Source organism: Adiantum capillus-veneris, chromosome 30, assembly GCF_014529385.1.
Source record: "Adiantum capillus-veneris isolate H3 chromosome 30, ASM1452938v2, whole genome shotgun sequence".
In the NCBI taxonomy this organism is placed as follows: Eukaryota; Viridiplantae; Streptophyta; class Polypodiopsida; order Polypodiales; family Pteridaceae; genus Adiantum; species Adiantum capillus-veneris.
This window is the reverse complement of record NC_140960.1, coordinates 66,204,248-66,225,390: the sequence shown is the minus strand read 5'-3', so window position 1 is coordinate 66,225,390 and position 21,143 is coordinate 66,204,248. Positions and strand designations below refer to the sequence as shown.

Below are 21,143 nucleotides of genomic sequence, written 5' to 3'. Positions count from 1 at the left end.
TAGAACCTTGCCGACAATGGAGGATTCAAGACCTTTCCAACGGTTGAGTTTAGAGGTGAACCTCTCCATCACCCAATCCCACCTCTATTTGAGGGTAACTCTGAAGCCAAAAGGTATACCAAGCAATCGAAAGACTTCCCCGTTCGGAATGATTTTACAGCCTTGGCTGACTAACCACTGTGTAAGAGGGGACTAGGATGATCAGACACCTGTTTTGTGATGATTGACCCTAGAACCGGAAGCAATACAGAAGGTATCAACTGCCTCCAACAAGCACGCTAAAGAGGACTCCTCATTAGTTAGAAGCGCATTCGTGTCATCGGCAAATTGAGAAAAACATTGCTGTTTATTGGAGTTAGGAAGAGGGATACCCTTGATGGTACCTTCATCCATCTTGCCCTTAACCAAGCAATTGACACCATCATCACTCACATCGAACAAGAGAGGGATAGGGGGAAACCCTATCGAATGGAACGATTTACCTCAATTTTTTTTTGAAAGGGAACCATTAAGAGTGGTTCTGGCTCTTGCATGTCCGAACAAAGTAGCTACAAACTGGATCAACCCCGGACCAAACCCCATATGTTCCAAACTGAGGAGGATGAAGGACTATTCGAGGCAGTCATACGCCTTATCAAAATCAATCTTTACAAACACATAGTCATAACCCATGTCTTTTGCATGTTCAATGCCTTCCCAGAGAGCTACGACTGCCTCGATGATCCTCCTCCCCTTAATAAAACCCTTATGTTCTGTACAAATCCACTGCATTAAAAGGGGGGTGATCCGGTTTGCAATTACTTTGGCAAACACTTTGTAGCAAGAAGTCAGCATGGTCAGAGGACGCTAGTTGGACGGGTCTTCCCTAGCACCTCTCTTGTGCAGTAGTTTTATAATCCATGTGTTAATCGAGCCAGGAGCAATATCTGGCACTACAAAAATAGAGTTATCCCTGCTGAGTTTCAACGGCAGGCTGACCTACCAATATCAGTTTCTGAAATCAAGTCAACTATTGAGCAGCTCGCCCCTCATTAGTCCCCGGGCATTGACGGCCTTCCAGCTGAATTCTTTCACGTTTTCAAGGATGTTCTTTCTCCCTTCCTCCTTAAGGTTTGAGAAGAAGCAGCCATTTTTTTGAAAAAATATGTCAAAATAAAGTGTTTATTGAATTTAAGATCCATTGCTTGAGTTTCCCTTACTAATCAGCCTTCTCCACAACAATGTAGGCCTAGGCCTAGGTAGTTTTGCTCACATTCTGTTGCAGCTTTCCACCAGAGCCTATTTCACACGCACACGCGCGCGCACACACACACACACACACACACACACACTCTCTCTCTCTCTCTCTCTCTCGTCACAACCCATTAGGTAGTACCACGTGCACAGAGCAAGTGTGTGAAGTTTCTCTCACTAATCAGCTTTCTCCACAACAATGTAGGTAGTTTTGCTCACATTCTGTTGGAGAGTTCCACGGAAGGATATATGCTACTTCCTCGCGCTCTCTCTCAACCCACTAGGCTAGTAGGTGCTCTGTGTGTGTGCGCTCGCGCGCGCGGGCTATCTTAGCTCTATCACGTGCACAGAGCAAGTGTGTCAGAGAAGGGCAACACCATGTCTTGCGTGAGGCCAAACCACCCCAGTTCTTACCTCTTCGTCCTCTTAGTAGCTCTTCTACTGACCTTCTCAGGTGAGAGAGAGGTACCCCCCAGCGCGCACACACACACCCCACCCACATGCACACTCTCTTACGCATACCCATTCCCTCGAGAGACACACACACACACACTCTCTCTCTCTCTCTCTCACACACACACACACACACACACACACACACACACACACTCTCACACACATATTCACACGAGAAATCCAAAACATTCCATCCCTCTACTTTTAAGTGCCCTTGATGATTTTTGGACTGCTTTTTTGTGCCGCAGATGCCCACGACCCGCTGGACCCGAATGGAAACATAACTATCAAATGGGACGTGATGCAATGGACGGCAGATGGATATTTGGTTAGTACGAATTGTCAAACTTATGCTAGTTTTATGCCCCAGTAATTTCCTCTTTTGATTGATGGACTTGTTAAGAGTGGGTGAACTAAACTTACGACCTCTCGTGGTGAGCTTCCAACAGGGGCTCTCTAGCATAGGAGCGCTGCAATGGACATACCACCCAACCATAGGAGTTTTCTCCATATAGACCTACCGGTGGGCTACACACCCTTGTGGCCGTCCAGGCCTCCGTAGACCTCATGTGGATGTGGTGTGCTCTACGCATCCTATTTGTGCCTGCCATCTGTGCTCCATGGTCCTACTCCTATAGCTGAGTAACAATGAAGTTTTTTGAGTTGAAATCAGAAGGCCACATTTTATAATGACTACTTATGGCACAATACTTTGAGCTATTGTACTCAAATATTGCAGCTTCTTGGAATTTGCATTAGCCACATCCCAATCGACACACGATTTGAGATATTCGTCATCTTGAAGGTGAGTGTACCTGTTGTCGGGATCCCTGGAGCCGTCGACAATATCCCATAAGCCTTTTCGTGAGAACCAGAGTCGCATGATCAAACTCCAATGAGCGTAATTATTGCTGTTCAATTTGTTGGTGGCACTCGAGCAAGGGGGGCCATGTTGAAGTTGCAAGATTTGGAAATTTGGTAAACCTTCTCGCACTCCAAGGGTGGCCGCATGAACCAAGCCCGACCACTTCCCAAACCAATCCACTTGTCTGCTACTCCTAAGTTGCTCCGCAAAATCTGCTATCCCTCTCTCACCTTCTCAGGTGAGAGAGAGGTACCCCCCAGCGCGCAATCCAAAAGTTAAGGCACCGCACGACGCTTGACACCACCCTGATTCTGGAGTTCCAAGCCTCTCTAGGTGTAGGTCGCAATTAGCGTTTTGAAACGCTAAGTAGGCAACCATTGTTTGAAGCAAGGGAGCTAGTTGAGGGTGGGTGACTATTGTCAGACGGCGTTTCAAAACGCCATGGGTATTGTTGGGTGAGGACGTCGATAGAGGGATGCAATGGGTCGCGTATTGAAACGCTGGCGGGGAGGTTCAAAGTGACACGTCACTATCGGGGGGGGGGTGGGGGGGGCCTCGTTAGTCAAGTCGGGTGTTAGCGTTCTAAAACCCTGTTGCTGCCAAGGTGTTCGACTTCTTGCTAGTTGCGTTTTAGAATGCTCGCAGAAGCCACGCCCAAGGTTAAGCAAGCGCTCTCGACTAGCGTTTTAAAACGCTAGCGGCTGGAACCGCGGCGGCAGTAGAGGGGGGGAGGGAGATCAAAATGACGTTGAGAGGGTATCTGTTTTAGCACGTCGACAGTAGTGGGTGGGTATGGAAAGTTGCCGGCGACAAAGGGAGGGTCTCATCAAGCTTCACAAGTCTACTCCTCTTCAAAGGCTCAAGCACAAAGCTCCACCAAGGGCTTTGATACCATGTCAAAGGCGACGATGCGGAAGCGTAGAGACCAAGGGGAGAGAGAGAGAGAGAGAGAGAGAGAGAGAGAGAGAGAGAGAGAGAGAGTCTCTTGAACCAAACCTTGGCAATGAATAATTGAATGCGTAATTCTATGGAGGCAAGGGGTTGCTTACATAGCAACTTCAGTAAATTGCCCTGCCCTACCCAGACTTTGACAAATAAGTAAAATAAACACCTAAAAGCCAAAATAAGTAATGGGTTCACATTGGGCAGTTCACTTGAGATGCCAAAACTCTAACACGTAGGACCTGCATGTCCGGACAGGTACATTGGATTAGATTTTCCAGTTTTGGAACCCTGTTGCATAAATGGATTGTACAAGCGTTTTGACAGATGTTGTTACACTACGATGGGCATCTGACATGACGTGCATGTAGATCTAGGTTAGAGGAACGTGTCGATCTAGTTGGTTTGTCAAATGGTTCACAAAGCAGTGAATTATCGCCCGAAAACTATGGTGTGCGCACATTTGCACATTTTTCCCGACTTGACCTAAAATTCCCGACCTTGCACTCAAAAATCACTATAGAAGAAGAACATTTTGACATGGGCCAGAATTTTGCATAAATTCGGGGAGCGCCAGATCAGCCCAGGGCTTTTGCATCTGCATACCTGGCGTTTTTGCTCCACGTTGTAGATCAGCCCAGCGTTTTCCCTACAACAACAAAACATGTGAGCGTTTATAGTTTTCAGTCCTTTCTCTTGCTGGATACGGCTCGGATCTGCTAACGCTAGCCTCTTTGTTGCAGCTTGGTACTTCGGTAGCCAATTGAGCCTCTTGGCCATTCCTCGCCGCATCGAGTGCTCCCATCGCTGTCCATCATTGGTTCCATCATCATCTGCGTTAGTGGCCCTGCTTTACGCGATAGTTCGTTGCGTTTTTGCGTGCCAGATCTGCGTTTTTGCAGCCAACTGTCAGCCCTTCATTCCTATTACATCGGGAGTGCAAATCAGCCCCAAATCTATCCCTCAGTGGCCATCAACAACCCCTCATCGAGACGGATCCAAAGGTGCATCAAATTAGCCTCGGAGGTGCTTCATTTTGAAGAGTTACCGTGGCGACATTCTCCATTCGAGTCAGTAGAGTGTGCATCGAGGTATTGCATGTGTGTACATTCCGTTTATGCAATCAAAAGCAAATACCACATCGGCAACAATATGGGGGGCCCTTGAGAGGGTTGGTTGGGACCCAATCGGGTGTCATTCTCCTTCTCTCTCTCTCTCTCTCTCTCTCTTTGTTAGGTGCAGCGGAATTGAAATGGTGAAGATCTAGGTTTTACACTTTCACAAATCCTTTACTTCTTTTCTTTGCGTTAGTGATTCCATTTAGCTTGATTGTTGGTTCCTTTTACTTTCCTTGAAGAGAGAGAGAGAGAGAGAGAGAGAGAGAGAGAGAGGAATGAAGGGCTGAAAACGCAGATCTCAATGATGCCGATGATGGAGAGAATTGGAGCACTTGATGGCGGTGAGGGAATGGCCGAGGAGAGGCTCGATGGGCTGCCGAAGTACCCGACCGCAACAAGAATGCTGCGAACGCAGAGCCAAGCCGTTTTCCGGCGATGGAAAGGGCTGAAATCTGAAAACGTTGAGACTGATCTATCGGATCTAGAAACGCTAGGGCTGAATTGCACAAGCGCTGGCTGATCTGGCCCAAAAAGGCTGAAGCTGATCTGGAGTTGAAATACGCTAGGGCTGGTCTGCCACTGCAAAAACGTTGAGGCTCTCCTCCAGCTAGCGCTTCCAAATCTGTCTCAACTGCTAGGAGCTTTGCTCCCTTTATAGGCCACATTTGCTGATTGTAAACTCCTTAAGGCTTAGGTAGTGCAAAACCTTTGTCAAAGTTTTATAAATAAAATCAATAAAATGATTTATAAACAAGTTTGACGAGACTTTATTCTGGGTAAAACTGTCGCACATTGGCCACCCATGAATCTGATCGAGGTGGGGAATGGCTCGTTTGATTCCTCTAACCTAAACCTACATGCACGTCGTGCAAGGTGCCCACGTAGTGTAACAACACGTGTCAAAATGCGTGTAAAACCATTTATGCAAGAGAGTTCTAAAACTGGGAAATTAGCTCTAGAAGTCGATGAAGCATGTCCACGTGGCACATAGAGCCATGTGCATGTGACATTCCCTCTTGCTTAAGGTGAGGTACTGGTACCGAACTCCATGATTTCTTCGCATATTTCCCGGAGTTGTTGGCGGACTACTCGGAAGCCATGCAGCTCGGTACCAGTACCTCACCATGAAAAGGGGGGGATGTCACATGCACATCTAACCCTATGTGCATGTGGACAAGCTAACTCCTACTACTAGGGTTAGGACAGCCTAGGAAGTGTTCTGGCACCCTTGTGAGCCTGTATGCAGGACGTGCATGTCTAGGCACTTTAGATTAGTTGCGTACCCTCTGATTGCACATGAGCATAGCCAGTGTCTGCTACGTGTAGGCATTGGGCAGTGTTTCCATACAATTGCATTAGTACCTAGCCTAGGTATTTATCTGCATGTGAATCACCTCTAATTAGTAGTTCATCAACTTATTAATAAGTGACATTTGTGCATCATTTTAGAAATTGTGGGATTTTAAGTTGCACTGCCCGACCCAGCTTTTATCCCATATATAAGTGACCCCTTTCTCAACCATAAGTCAGTACCTGCAGTACAAGTATCAAGTACCTGCAATACCTCATCACCTCTTTGGCGTTTTGCACCAAACCAGCGAGCGTTTTCAGATTCAGCCTATCGTTCCATATCAACCAGCGTTTCCAGTTTTCAGCCCTCAGATCAGCCAGCATTTTTCAGTTTTCAGCCATCGCCGACATTGGCGATAGTAGATGAGCTCATAGCCTCGTCATCAATTGCAAATCCTAGCGAAAATCCCTAGTGTTTTGCATTTTCAGCCCTTAGCCTTGCAGAACCAAACACCTACAGCAAGAAAGCATCTCAACATCTAGGACCATTTGTATCAACAGTTGTGCAATCTAAAGAAAATACCTCTCTAATGATAGAGAGGGGGGCCCTTGGAGGGGGGGTTTGGGACCCCATCTGGTGTGAGTCCTCTCTCTCTCTCTATCACTCAGAGAACCTTCACTCACAGTATCATTCTCTCTTTTCTCTCTAGTCTTTGCACACCTCTCATGAGGTAAAAGGAACTATCTCATTTAGTATTAAGGAACCTTGAGTACGCATTGAGCACTTATCCTGAGCATACACCATCAATCACTTCCGCTGCACATTACATCTTCACTGACTGCTCTCTCCATTCTATCCATCCTTTGCGCTTTGTTGTCAGACTATACTAGTTGGTGGGCAATGCACGACGTTCGAGCTCTTGCCATTGCAGACGTTCTTTGTCCTTTTCGCTGCTGGGAACTTTTGCTGGATCAGGTCTTTGATATATAGTAGTACAATTTGCTTTTGGTAGAAAGTGCGTATCTTTCAAAGGTTGCTGTCATCCTCTCTCCATTTAGCTTGCCAAGGCACTTTTTACTCTCTTTCGGAGAGGCTTTTTATCCTAGCTTTCAGTTTCCTACAGTTTGCCATGTAGCTAGTTGTGTCCAGTTTTTAGAGTTTCCAGATTGTTGCCTTCGTTCCCGCTTGGTAATCAATGATATTCTTGCCCTCAAAATCGGCACCATTTGGACGTTCAGAGAATTTCTCAAGTAATAAAATTCAGTCGCGCGCGAGAGAGAGAGAGAGAGAGAGAGAGAGAGAGAGAGAGAGAGAGAGAGAGAGAGGTTCCAAGGGGAGCGACTTCCACGTGGTGGGCCGTGAACGCAGTGGATTGATTTTCCATTGTGACGAACAGCCCCCTACCTTAAGCAACCAGTGTACTTGCAGCCATTTGTTGAAAGGCATGGCTATTCGCCGAACAAGTGCGACTTTTGGGCGAAGAGACACATCCTTTTGAGAACAGGGGTCTTTGATTTAGTACGTCTTCGTATCTGTAGAAGATCAAGTGAAGAAGGTAATACAAAGACAAAGAATATGTCAGAATCGTGACAGCTGCCCTACTTGTTTCGGATTTGTTTTCTTTCTACTCCTTTTTTGTTTGTTTCTTTTCTCTTCTTTCCTTGTTTCTTGGTTGTTCTTGATTGTATCTTTTAGTGTGCGTGCGCACGCGTGCGTGAGTGCGAGTGTCTGTGTTTCGTTGCCCTGTGAGGACTTACTTTGAGAGAGAGAGAGAGAGAGAGAGAGAGAGAGAGAGAGAGAGAGAGAGAGAGAGAGAGAGAGAGAGAGAGAGAATGAAGTAAAATGAAATGTTATATTAACGTCTTCAAAAGGCCAAAATGACCTATGAGACCAAAAAGTTACAATCGGTGAATTTGATACCATGTCTGAGTCTGAGTATGGAAATTACAAAGTTACAAAGAACTAACACTAAAACACTAAGGAAAAAGGAAATAGGGGGGGGGGGGGGTTTGTGGGTTCAGATGAAATCTCTCATCGGTCGCTTTTGGATCTCATCGACATTCTCCATGGTGAGTACTCTGGTTGGGCGTCTTTCATGTCGAGATAGAGTGATCTGTATCTTCTGTTGTAGTCTTCGTCAGTAGTGGGAGACCCCCCCGAGGTCGTGGGCGTCTGGATCTGCCAAGCTCAGTGACTCGGTCAAGCAGCGTACCTCTAGTATGAGTAGGCTGTGAGATCTGCTGTAAAGATTGCTCCATTGGCTCTCCTCTGGCTGGTGTAAAGAAATCTGTGATTCGTCTATGAGACTGTCTTTCCCCTGATGTCCTCAGCAAGCTCTCCCTAAGTCTGCGCAGCTCTAGTAGGAACAATCCGAGACACCTCTGATCCTTGTATCTCATGACTCTAGAAGAAGGTATGAAACCTTCTCTGAACAGGAAGTAGAAGCGGCCGCGTATCTCATAGTATGCCGGGCAGTGACATGTGTAGTGCAGCTCTATCTCTGGCTCTAAGTTACATAGGTGACATATCCTGGCTCCTGTCGGCACCCCTTCGAAAACGGCCAGTCTTGATCTGAAGTTAATGTGAGGATGTGTGTATTTGTCCAATAGCGCATCTTATCCCATGAGATAAGTGTGTATCCATGTATGCGGGCCTAGTCATAAAGCCGTCCTCCGTGAGTTGGGAAGATGCTCTCTGTAGAAGGCCATCCTCGTGCCCAACTCCTGTGTCGGCTGTATCCATGTGCTCCTGGTATCAAGCTGAATCAGATCCTGACGTATGAGTCTGGTGATCTCTGTCCGTGTGAGAGACAAGGAGGGTGCATCCAGGAAGTATTGAAGCGGAGGTAATCTATCCATGTTGATACCATGCGACTGAGACCATTATGTCATCTGTCCATACCAACATGCTGTATCGCCTTGTAGAGCTAGTTGTTGAGATGACTCTAGGGCAAGCCGAGCGTATCTGTCCCTGGGGAGATCCCATAGACCGTGCATAAAGGATACTTATCTAGTCAATGCCTCCACCACGAGGGGGGTGGGGTGGCTAGCTCGGCTCGGATAATCTCATGTGGTATTGAGGCCTTAGCCCGAATCATCCGAGCGATCATAGAGACCAGAGGCCTCTCTATACATCTCCATCCATCTGTGTTCCCAGATCTCCCATGGTAGTCTACTGAGGGTCCCCACACCTGCACTCCGTAGAGCATAGCTGGAGTCACTAGAGTGTCAAAAAGCCAAAGCTTTGTTGGCGGTTCCTGAAACTGAACGTGCGAACACATCCTCTCCAATCCTCCCAAAGCTGCATATGCTCTCGTCAGTCTAGTCTCTGATGCTCTCCTTAGTGAAAACACCGGGTCCACCGAAGACTACCCCAAGATAAGTATATGCATCTGTGTACTCCACAGTCTCCTGGCCATACGTAAATGTGGGTGATGACCTCCTGCCCCATTGTGGTGTAGCGTTGAACACCATAACCTTGGTTTTTCCCATATTGACAGACAATCCACTGTCACGAGCAAATGTATGCAGAGCATCCAAATGACGCTGCATCCCCTCTGGAGAGTCAGAAATCAGCACAATATCATCAGCATATAGTAACAACGGAATCCATGTCTCTGCTAGCTGAGCCCCCCTGTCCCCCTGACACTCTACATAGTCCGAAAACTCATCCACATACATCCCAAAAAGAGTTGGGGATAGGGGGCATCCTTGCTTTACTCCAATAGTGGAGTGGACCATGTCATTAGTGGTGCGTACCGGCCCCATCACTGTCCTGTATAGAGCTAGAATACCCCATATCATCTCTGTAGGCACACCCATGTCCTGTAGTTTGCGTATAAGTCTGGCTCTTGGCACTGTGTCAAAAGCTTTGCGGAAATCCACAAAGCTACAATAGATCCTCTTGCCATGGTGTCTACCCTCCTCAATAATAGCTCTGAGTGTCAGAATGTGGTCAAGAGTGGAGAAACCTCGCCTGAAACTTGCTTGCCTTGGTGCTCTTATGCCCTCTCGCTCTGCCCATCTACTCATCTCCTGCTCAAGAATGGATGCATATAACCTAGCTAATGTGTGACCAACCATGATGGTGCGATAATTCGCGGGAATCATGGGATCTCCCGACTTGAAAATAGGCACAATCGTAGACATACTCCAAGTCTCCGGGAAGCCTTCATACATGGCTCGATTAAACATCATAGCCAGGAGCTCTGCAAGCATATCTCTGGCATGGATGATGTGCTCTGCTACTAGACCATCATGATCATGTGCTCTCCTTGTCTTCATCCTGTCAATGGCTTTCCTTATCCTCTCGGCAGTAAGAAAGAACATGTCTCTAGTGGGTCCGGCAGAGGTAGTTGCCCTGATGCTGTGTAGAGAGATGTTGCATATTCCCCCCATGCCTCAGTGGAGGTGACTGTTGGTGGTGGTGAATGCTCGTGGAATAGCCTCCATGCTTCGCCTGAGTCCTGACGTATAAATAACTGATACAGATCCCGCTCTAGCTGAGATAGGTAAGCCCTTTTAGGCGGCGAAAGATAATCTGCGGAGAGAGAGATATGATATGATATATTAACGTCTTCAAAAGGCCAAAATGACCTATGAGACCAGCTGATACAAAGTGGTGAAACTAGTACAATGTCTGAATACAAAAGTACAAAGGTACTGAATGCAAAATAAAAATAAAAATGAGAAGTGTGTAGTGACAGTGAAAATGAAGTGTAGAGTAAGTTCTCAATGACACTCCGGATGTTGTGCTATGATGTCCCTGATCCTCTGCTTAAGTCTTTGTCGATGGAGTGCGCTCCTGTGTCTCGGTCGTGGTCGCCTCGATCTCCCAAGCTCAATCGCCCTATCAATAAGGGTGCCTCTGGTATGCACGCGGCACAACTCTGCGCTGGTGGCTGCTCTCCTGGCTTTCCCGATCCAAAGAAATCTGTGATCGGTCTTTGTGACTGTCGTGTCCCATGTTTCCTCAACAGACTATCCCTATGCCGTTGTAGCTCAAGTAGATATAAGCCAAGGCATCTCTGATCCTCATACTTCATGACTCTATCTAGGGGTCCAAAGCCCTCCCCGAATAAGCAGTGGAAGCGCCCTCGTATCTCATAATACACAGTGCAGTGGCATATGTAATGTAATTCGGTCTCTGGCTCTGTACCGCATAATTTACATATCCTGCTCTCCGGTGGTATCCCTCTGAATCTGCCCGTCTCAATCTCCAAATGGTGCGAGGATGTGCGGATCTGACCTATAGCGCATCACAAACTATGAGACAGATGAGTGTCCATGTAGCTCGGACGAATCACAAACCCATCTCTCGAGAGTTGGAGAAGATGCTCCTTGTAGAAAGCCATCTTCGTGTCCAACTCCTGCACTGGCTCTACCCATGTCCTCCTGGTGTCCAACTGTATAAGATCCTGACGAATAAGTCTAGTGATCTCCGTCCGTGTGACTGGTAGTGAAGGTGCATCCAGGGAATACTGAAACAGAGGCAGTCTATCTAGGCTGAAACCATGCCTCTGAAACCAAGAGGTCGTCTGCGCATACCAACATGATGTGTCTCCTTGCGTCGCTAACTGTCTAGAAGACTCCAGAGCCAATCTAGCGTATCTGCCTCCACGTGTATCCCATAGGCTGTGCAAAAAGGACACTGATCTGGTAATAGCCTCAATCTCTATAGGAGGGGCTGCTAGCTCCGCTCGAATAATCGCATGTGGTACGGAGGACTTGGCTCTAATCATCCGAGAGATCATAGATACCAAGGGCCTCTCCATGTTCCTCCACCTGTCATGATCCACAGATGGTCCCCACACCTGTACCCCATAAAGCATAGCTGAAGTAACCAAAGTATCAAAAAGCCATAGCTTTGTTCGTGGTTCCTGAAACTGAACGTGCGAACACATCCTCTCTAGCCCTCCCAGTGCTGCATGTGCTCTAGACAGTCTAGTCTCTGCTGCTCTCCTCAGAGAAAACCTCGGTCCCGAGAATACCACCCCAAGATATGTATATGCATTTGTGTATTCCACAGTGTTCTGACCATATACGAGTGTAGGTGCCGATCTCTTGACCCATTGCAGAGTAGTGTTAAACACCATAACCTTGGTTTTACCAAGGTTCACAGACAATCTACTATCCTCCGCAAAGCTGTGTAGTGCATCCAATTGTCTCTGCATGCCCTCTGGTGACTCTGATATCAACAATATCATCAGCATAGAGTAACAAAGGGATCCATGTCCCTGCTAGCTGAGCACCTCTGTCGCCTTCTCTGTCAATGTAGTCAGAAACCTCATCTACATACGTACCAAATAGTGTAGGGGACAGAGGACACCCCTGCCTCACACCAATAGTGGAATGCACAATGTCAGAAATCCCCTCAGGAGTGCGTACGTGGCCAATCACTGAGCCGTATAAAGCCATGATCCCCCAAATGATCTCTGTGGGCACTCTCAACTCTTGTAACCTGCGCATCAATCTGGCTCTCGGTATTGTGTCAAATGCTTTGCGGAAATCCACAAAGCAACAATACATCCGTCTCCCATGTGCCCTACCCTCCTCAATAATGGCTCTGAGTGTAAGAATATGGTCCAAGGTGGAGAAACCCCTCCTGAATCCAGCCTGTCCTGCTGCTCGTATGCCCTCATTTCTGCCCATTTACTCAGTTGCTGCTCCAGGATGGACGCATACAACCGTGCTAATGTGTGCCCTACCATAATAGTGCGGTAATTCCCTGGTACCTTGGGATCCCCTGCTTTAAAGAGAGGTACAATAGTAGATAAACTCCAAGACCTGGGCAGTCCCTCACACATGACCCGGTTAAACAACCGCGCAAGAACCTCTGACAATAAATCTCTAGCATGTATCAAGTGCTTTGCCACCAAACCATCATGATCATAAGCTCTCCTAGTCTTCATCCTGTCAATGGCCTTCTTCACCATCTCAGTGGTAAAGAAGGTACTGGTGTCTGGGCATGGCTCTGGGGGGTCTGGTAGAGGCGGTTGCCCTGGTATTGTATATAATGATGCTGCATACTGACCCCAAATTTCGGGAGAAGTAATCACTGGAGGGGGGGAGTGCTCATGGAAGAAACGCCAGGCCTCCCCTGAATCTCGACTCAAAAAGAGCTGATACAAATCACGTTCCAACTGGGCTAAAAAGGCCCGCTTCTTCCGTCGTACTAGACGCCAAAGAGCAATCCGAGACTTGTTTATATGTGATCACCCCAAGTACAAGCTCGCGCTGAATCTGAGCTCTCATCTCTCTGCACTCATCATCATACCAACTATTTTGAGGTATGCTCCCAGAACGTCTTCTCTGATCTGGTCGAGTATGTGGGTATGCCTCTGTTGCTGCCCCATGTAAGATCTCAGTCAATAGAGTAGTAATCTCCTCCACAGTATAAACTGGCTCGGCTGCCCACATCCGTCTGTAAATCTCCTCTACATACACCGAGTCGGTCTCTGGTGTAAAAGCATATCGTGTGTGTGCAATCCTTTGTGGTGTCTGAGAAGCACTGTACTGGAAGGAGACTGAAAAGGTCAAAAGAGCATGGTCCACTGCTATTCCAACAGGTCTAGATCCCACACTAAGATCCTGAATACTAGAAATGAAGCTTGGTGAAGTCATGACATAATCCACTGTACTAGCCCCATGTCTTTGCGGAAAGCATGTAAATCCCCCAGAAGAAGGAAAAATCTCTATTCCATTAAGTATGGCCAAACCATGCATAGCCGTCATCTCCATGAGATATCTCCCATATTCTGTATGCTCCCTATCTGTTGAGTGTTTGTCAAGCCCCATCTCCGAAATATCCACTTCTCTGAGTATCTCCTTTGAGGTATCATAGAATACCGTTTGGGAGTTGGCCGTCTTGGCATTAAAGTCTCCTAGGAGAATGATATCTCCATCTCTAGAAAACTCCCATATGTCATCATCAAGTATAGAGAAAGGAGATTGTCCTCTGGGTGAGGCATAGACTGAAGTACTAGGGGGAAAGTAACATATAGCAATATATAAGAATCTGCCCGTCTCAGCTCTTAGTCTCACCACATGTATCTCGCCTGGTCATCTCTCCGAACTATCTGTAATAGCGGCTGCAATTCCTCCTTGAATAAGACAGCTACACCTCCTGAACCTCGGCTCCCGTGCTGGGATCTAGCATCTGGTCTACAAGCTGTTTCCCATAAATAACCAGTCACACGCGGCATCAATTGTCCAGACATCAAATGCGTTTCTGAGTAAAAAACAATGTCTCTATCTCTGAAGCTATCCTCAAAAGCACTCACATCCAACCTATAAGATCCATTACAATTCCATGCCGCCATCCGGAGTGTGGTCCCATAGGTCTCGCACCGTCATGCTGTGCGCTTTTCCAAAACCACTACTTTCCCTCCTCTATAAAATGCAATTTTTCCTTTCTCCCTTGCTGCCTTAATCTCGGGCATCAACTCTTGCATATGTGTTATTTGCGCCAAAGTAAGGTCATCCCCCATAAATATCCCTGTGTTCTTAAGTGTTGGTCTCTTCTTTAGGAATTCCTTCCTTGATTCCATAGTTGGGAATCGTAAAATAAGTGCTTTCTCTTTGACATTTCCCTTTCCATCAATTCCCTTCTTTCCTACTCTCCAAGCACCTGTATGCGTAGGTTCCGGAATGCCCATGCGTTGCAAGAGTTCCTTCACTTCATCCTCTACATTTCTAGTGTCTTTGATACCTGTAATACGCACATGCAGGGCTCTATTCTTCCTCTTCTGTTCCTCTTCAATGGTCATATTGATGATGGTAGAAGTCTGTACAGCTTCTGGCATCTGGGCCTTACCTTTCTTTGCACCCGCAATCCATTTTTCTGCTTCGTCAACCTTCTCTTGTGTTTTAAAAAGGCGCTCCGCCCATGAAGAGGCCGCTTTCGAATTTTGCTCTTCCCCTTTGCGCAAAGTTTCCACTTGCTCCTTAATTTCCTCAAGCTCCTTCAACATCGAAGGCTGATTTTCCCTCTCCATTTTGGGCATAATCTTGCAAGCTGCAAGCTCCCCTTTAAGCTCTTCAATCACTGCATCCTTTTCCTTTATGCACTTTTCCACATTTGTTTTCCAGGCATCAAAGCTTGCAATTGCCTCATCTAATTTTGTTTGCATAATACATTCCATAACATTCACTTCTGCCCGCACTAAATTCTGCATCTCCCCTTTCAAGGATGCGTACATCTAATCATGTTTACCAAGCATCGCTTCATCCAATTCTTTCCTCATATCTGCATACATAGAATTCTTTCAGTTATCCGCATTTGCATACATCTCTTTCCTAATATCATCTCTCATAAAGCTGATCTCTGATTAAATCATTACTTGAATTCTTTCCATTAATACATCATCCTTGACTCTGATGGTTTTCCCTGCCCGTAAAGAACCTGGCGAGAGTATACTTTCTCTGTTCCTCCGCTTGAAAGTCGCTTGCATTTTTTGTGGGGTGACGAAGCTACTTGTATCATCCAACTCATCTGGTTGGTCCATCCTCAGAGAGAAAACTCCCTTGCTGCGTATCTGCTGCTCAGCACGTGGTCGTCACTTGCTCTCTGCTCCTTGTGCGTGTTACTCAGGCCAACACACAGTCGACACTGCTCAATCCAGCATGCGGCCTGCTGAACCTCAAAGCTTGCACACGCTTTGCCTGCAGTAGACTGCACGCGACCTAAGGTACTGTGTGCACGCGCGCTATCTACTGTGTGCACACGACCTCAGAGAGAGAGAGTTGCCATGTCATCAAAGGTTCTGATGTTCTCGTAATTAAACTGCTGACCCGCACGCTGTTTGCTGCTCGCTGATTATGGTCGCACGCACATCTGTCTAAGAACCCACGCTCTGCTGCCCTGCTGCCATGAGACCTGCGTGGGCTGCTGCTGTTGCGTGCTGGTGCTGAGGCTCAGGATTACGCGAGCAGGCCTACATGCTGTGTGCACGCGACCTGGAAAGCCTGAAAGCGTTTCTGCGGAGTGGCAACTGGACCCTTAAAGATCTATCCGACGAGGAGAGAGAGAGAGAGAGAGAGAGAGAGAGAGAGAGAGAGAGAGAGAGAGAGAGAGAGAGAGAGAGAGCGTGCATGCATGTCCTTCGAGTATATTGTTCTTGTTTTTCCCTTTATGTTGCTTTTGTTTTTGTTTTTGTTTGTTTGTTTTTTTTCATCCTCTTTTGAGTGGGGTTTTTGGGGTTTTTCTTGTTTTGGCTTTGCTTGCTATTGTGACTTGTTGGTTGTGGCTTGTTTGGTGGTCGGAAAGCTACTGTTCTCTCTCCTCGCTCTCCCAGGACTCTTCAGACGGGTTTAACTTGGGTGCAGTTTTAGAGCCTTTTGCATTGTCTCCCTAGAGTTCCCTATTCAGTTATGGTCTTCAAGAGCCACCTTCAGCAAGTGGATTGCTCGCTCTTTTGGATGAAAGCTCCTTGTCTGCTCCAGTGTAGTGCTTTGTTACGCACCTTTTACCATCTTGCTGAAGTCTTTTGGTGATGTCAGTTGCCTCTTCACCCTCACCTTCATTCCCAACTGCTCTCTCCCTTTTGTTTTTGCTGTCAGATTTTACCAGTTGGCGGGCTTTGCCCGACATTGAGCTTTTCGTAGCTGCTCACTATCATCTTCACCGTTGGTGGCTTTTGGTGGCTCTGGTTCTTGATTCACAGTCGCTGAATGGGTTTTTGGTCGAAGTGCCTATCTTTCAGAGGCTACTGCCATCCTCTCTCCATTCAGCTTGCCAGGGCACTTTTTACTCTCTTTAGGTAGAGGTTTTTTACCCTGACCTTCAATCTTTTCCGTTTGGCCATGTGCCTAGTTGTATCTCGTTTTACAGTTTTCCGTTTGATGCTATGGGCTTGCTATGTAAACAGTGATGTACTTGCTCTCAGAATAGGCACCATTTGGGCGTTTTGGGAGATTTTCAACTAATAGAATCAGCCTCTTTTTCTTGCGGGGAGAGAGAGAGAGAGAGAGAGAGAGAGAGAGAGAGAGAGAGAGAGAGAGAGAGAGAGAGAGAGAGAGAGAGAGAGAGATGCCCACTTGCTGACCCTTTCATGTTGTTGAGATGATGCCAGGCTGTGGTGACATTGTACAACTATCAGCAATACAGACACATAGAAGCACCTGGGTGGATGTTGGGATGGAAATGGGCAAGGAGGGAAATCATCTGGTCGATGGTGGGTGGGCAGGCCACTCTGCAAGGGGACTGCTCCAAGTTTCACACTGGCGTACCACATTGCTGCATGCGTAACCCGACAATTGTTGACCTTCTGCCAGGTGTCCCTTATAACAGCCAGATCTCGAACTGTTGCAGAGGAGGCGTACTCTCATCATGGGCCCAGGACCCATCAACAGCAGTCGCCGCCTTTCAGATTAGCGTTGGTATGTCTGGAAATACCAACACCACGGTCAAGCTTCCCAGGAATTTTACCCTCCAAACCCCGGGACCTGGATACACCTGTGGCCCCGCCAAAGTTGTGAAGCCGAGCTTGTTTCCAGCAGCAGACGGTAGAAGAAAGACTCAAGCTCTTAGTGAGTGATCTCTTTACTTTGCAAGAGGGAGGCTGTCATTTTAGCTCTTCAATGTGCACCATGTATAGTGAGGTGAGGTAGGCTTGTATGTGCATGCTTTTTGAGTATAAGCATCAACACTCATGCTGAATGTTTCTGTTTGAGTAATCGCTGGTTTAAACTACATTGCAATGGTGATCCTCCAACCTTTTATGGAATTTCAGTTTTGTGATGATTCAGGCTTGCGTGGTATCTTAATAAGAAAATGGGCTTGTTAATTGGGAAAGGACGACATACATGCATCTCGAGTCCATGTATTTCAGAAAGACCGTGAATGACAGACTTTTTGTGGTTCCATGTGGTTGTAAGCAGAATGCTGATATGAAGAGGCAGGGGGGGATTATAACTGATGAGGGTTACTTTATTTGTGCAGTGACATGGAACCTCACATGTACCTATTCTCAGTTCTTAGCTCAGAGGGGTCCCAGCTGCTGTGTCTCTTTCTCTTCTTTTTACAACGACACAATTGTCCCATGCCCGACATGTGCTTGTGGCTGTCAGACCAACAGCACCTGCTATAAGTAAGCCTCTCTAGTGTTGCCTATGCTTCTAAATTTTTTTGTCTTCTTTCTTAGTTGAATGCTTCTATCAGAGACTTCTACATGATATCAGTGCACAAAAAGATGTGGCTAGAAGTGGCTCGCAAGAATGCGTTTTTGCCGTATTTCTAGCATTATACCAGATAGGTGATGCCTACCACTCCAGTTTCACTTCACAGGACAAAAAGTAAAAGGCCTAGGGTTGATCCATGTACATAGTTGAATGCTTCTATCAGAGACTTCTACATGATATCAGTGCACAAAAAGATGTGGCTAGAAGTGGCTCGCAAGAATGCGTTTTTGCCGTATTTCTAGCATTATACCTGGACCACATGCTAGATAGGTGATGCCTGCTACTCCAGTTTCACTTCATAGGACAAAAAAGAAAAAGGCCTATGGTTGATCCATGTACATAGAGAAACTGAAAATAACAGTGGCTTTGCAATAATTGAGAAGCTCAAGAAGATAATTCAAAGGCTAAAGCAAACAAGGACAGAAAGAAATATCGTTTTACATCTATTAGAGGCCAAAGTAGGCCTATGAGACAAATCAAATATACGTGTAACAAAATCAAAGAAAGGGAAGGACAAAAAGTACAAGTATTACAAAATGTCGTCCTGTGCTAGGTGGGGGTATGGGTGCCTCTGCCTTACACCAAAGGTCATGTCTAGTTTGATTGCATAACACAAATCCACAGGATCTGTTGGGCATTGGTTCTATAATCAAAAGGTACGCGTACTGTGTGAGATTTGCATCGTCGGTCTGTTGAAACTTGAAAGTCTTTGCATCAGCCCTTATATCTCTTACAATCCTTTCAACATACTATCAAAGCTTAATAATAATTCTACAATAAAGAGGGGAACTTGCGCATGTATCATTGATATGAACTATTATAATAGAGTTTCCATCATTTATTTTGTTCATAGTTGAGGGAACAGTATTACAATGTTTGCGAAAAAAAATAATCTGCGTTGCATTACCGATGCAAGCTCCTCCGTTGGATAAAGCTTGTTGATTAGTGCCACATGGCAAGCTAATGATGGAAAACTGTCTCTTTGTTTTTTCTTGTAAGATGGGCAGTAGTGCCACATGGCAAGCTGATGATGGCAAACCTTTTTTCTTGTGAGAGGGCCATGTGAGAGATAGTTGACATTCATTTTCCTATTTCTATAAAGAGGGACATTGAACAGTGGGTCATGCACACTCTTTCTTATCCACTTATGTAGGCCATTGTGATTTTGCACCTTATACCTTCTATAAAAATTGGCTTGTTTTTTCTTTCAACAGGAAACCTCCTCTACAAGCTTTAACATCTGCAGCGGGTGCAGGACATGTGCCCCGCATCACAACACCGCAGATTCATTGCACCACTGACATGTGCCCTGTCAGATTGCATTGGCATGTGAAACAGAACTATCAATCCTATTGGAGAGTTAAGCTCACCATCAGCAACCGCAATTACGCATGGAACTACACACAGTGGAATGTGGTGGTACAGCATCCGAATTTCGACAATCTTACTGAGGTTTTCAGCTTCACATACAAGAGCTTAAACCCTTATGGCAGTGGCTACAGTAAGTTAAAAACTCTTTGCTATACCTTGCACTTGACTTGGCAGTGATGGGTTTGAGTATGCAAGGAGGAGGTTGTGTATGTGTATGTGACTGCATCTGTGCTCATGTGGTATGTCTACCATTGAAATTCTTCTGATGGGTCGTGTCAATGTGAAAATAGTAATGGATAATGCTTGTATGTGTATTGAAACCAATGTTTGTGCTGTTGTAGAATTTATGCTGAGCCTCTCTTTTGCAGATGATACTGCCATGTTTTGGGGCATCAAGTTTTACAATGACCTGCTGATGCAAGCGGGGGAAGAAGGCAACGTGCAGTCCGAGATCCTCTTCCAGAAGGACAAGAACACCTTCTCTTTCACAGAAGGATGGGCATTTCCAAGAAGGGTGTATTTCAATGGTGATGTGTGTGTGCTACCAGCACCTGATGCTTATCCATTGTTGCCAAATGGCTGCCGCATATTGGAGGTCCGAAAGCTTGCGATCTTTCTTTTGTCGATCGTGGTGGCTGTCTTGACCTTGTCTGCCTAAACACAAAAGCACTCCTATGCCTTTGCAGAAGTCAAGTCACTTACGCCTGCACGGGTTCCATGATGAGTATTTGTTGGGTGCATCTCCGACAAGCTTGTGCTATCTGTGTTGTATGACATTTTGAGGGGTGGTCATCAGCATTGGTACAAAAGTTGGACTTTACTGACATGGTCTAATTACAGAGAGTGATGGCCCTTATCTTGGCAGCTCACTCACTAGCGGTGTCATATTGACTGTTGTAATCTTGTTGTAGAGCTCAAACTAACTGTAGAGGGAAGGTTGTGCTTGACACTCTCAGGCTATCTTGGTACTGCGGAAGGGATCACAATCATCTTGAAGGATGCATGGTGTTCTTGAAAATCATATCAGAGGATGGGTAGCAATGTGATAACCAGAACTGGCATGAGTTAAGGTGAACTCAACATGCATTTTGCTGTTCTCTCTCTCTCCCTCTCTCTCTCTCTCTCTCTCTCTCTCTCTCTCACACACACACACACACACACACAAAAGTTCGGAACGGAAGACGTTTGCCAATAAAAGGACAGTTCCGGACATTGTTTGAACCATTATTTCAATACTTGATGAGGTAGACAACTTGCATTTCAAGAGTTTCACAGCAGCTATCTTTTCATATCGTTTTGATTCATTGGAAAGATTTTAATTTCATTGTCCCCAAAGAGTTGGGTAAGGCCTTGGCCTCTCAACCTACAGGTTGTGGATTCAAATCCCCCATTGGGTCACCTTGTGCTCACTTGGTGTTCATGTTCCCTAGGGCTCTTGCCCTTGGACACTCGAGTGCATCCTCCTCCTCGGGTGGGTCACTTGAGAAGGAGGTTCCTAGCTGGTTGCTACGAGTTCTCTCTGCCATTCCTAGTACATGGTGTATCAATTAGGTGGCCATGGTGATGCCTGTGCGTGGCTCTTGCTCGATGACACTTGGCCTTGCCCATCAATTAGGTGGCCATGGTGATGCCTATGCGTGGCTCTTGCTCGATGACATGCGGCCTTGCCCGACCATGTTTCATGGCTA

General features: G+C 46.4%; 1 protein-coding gene and 1 pseudogene across 1 annotated transcript; one reads left to right on the top strand and one right to left on the bottom strand.

The window, feature by feature from the left end:
* The first annotated feature begins 1,260 nt into the window (after positions 1-1,260).
* On the top strand, positions 1,261-20,552 carry LOC147418116 (COBRA-like protein 2). The gene is made up of 7 exons (XM_086506685.1): positions 1,261-1,687; positions 1,938-2,017; positions 16,977-17,433; positions 17,846-17,993; positions 19,299-19,585; positions 19,824-20,050; positions 20,142-20,552. Exons 1-7 carry the CDS (start codon positions 1,612-1,614, stop codon positions 20,235-20,237), a joined length of 1,371 nt encoding a protein of 456 aa, XP_086362811.1. The 5' UTR covers positions 1,261-1,611; the 3' UTR covers positions 20,238-20,552.
* Positions 10,444-12,663, bottom strand: LOC147418117 (uncharacterized; annotated as a pseudogene).
* Positions 20,553-21,143: the final 591 nt, after the last annotated feature.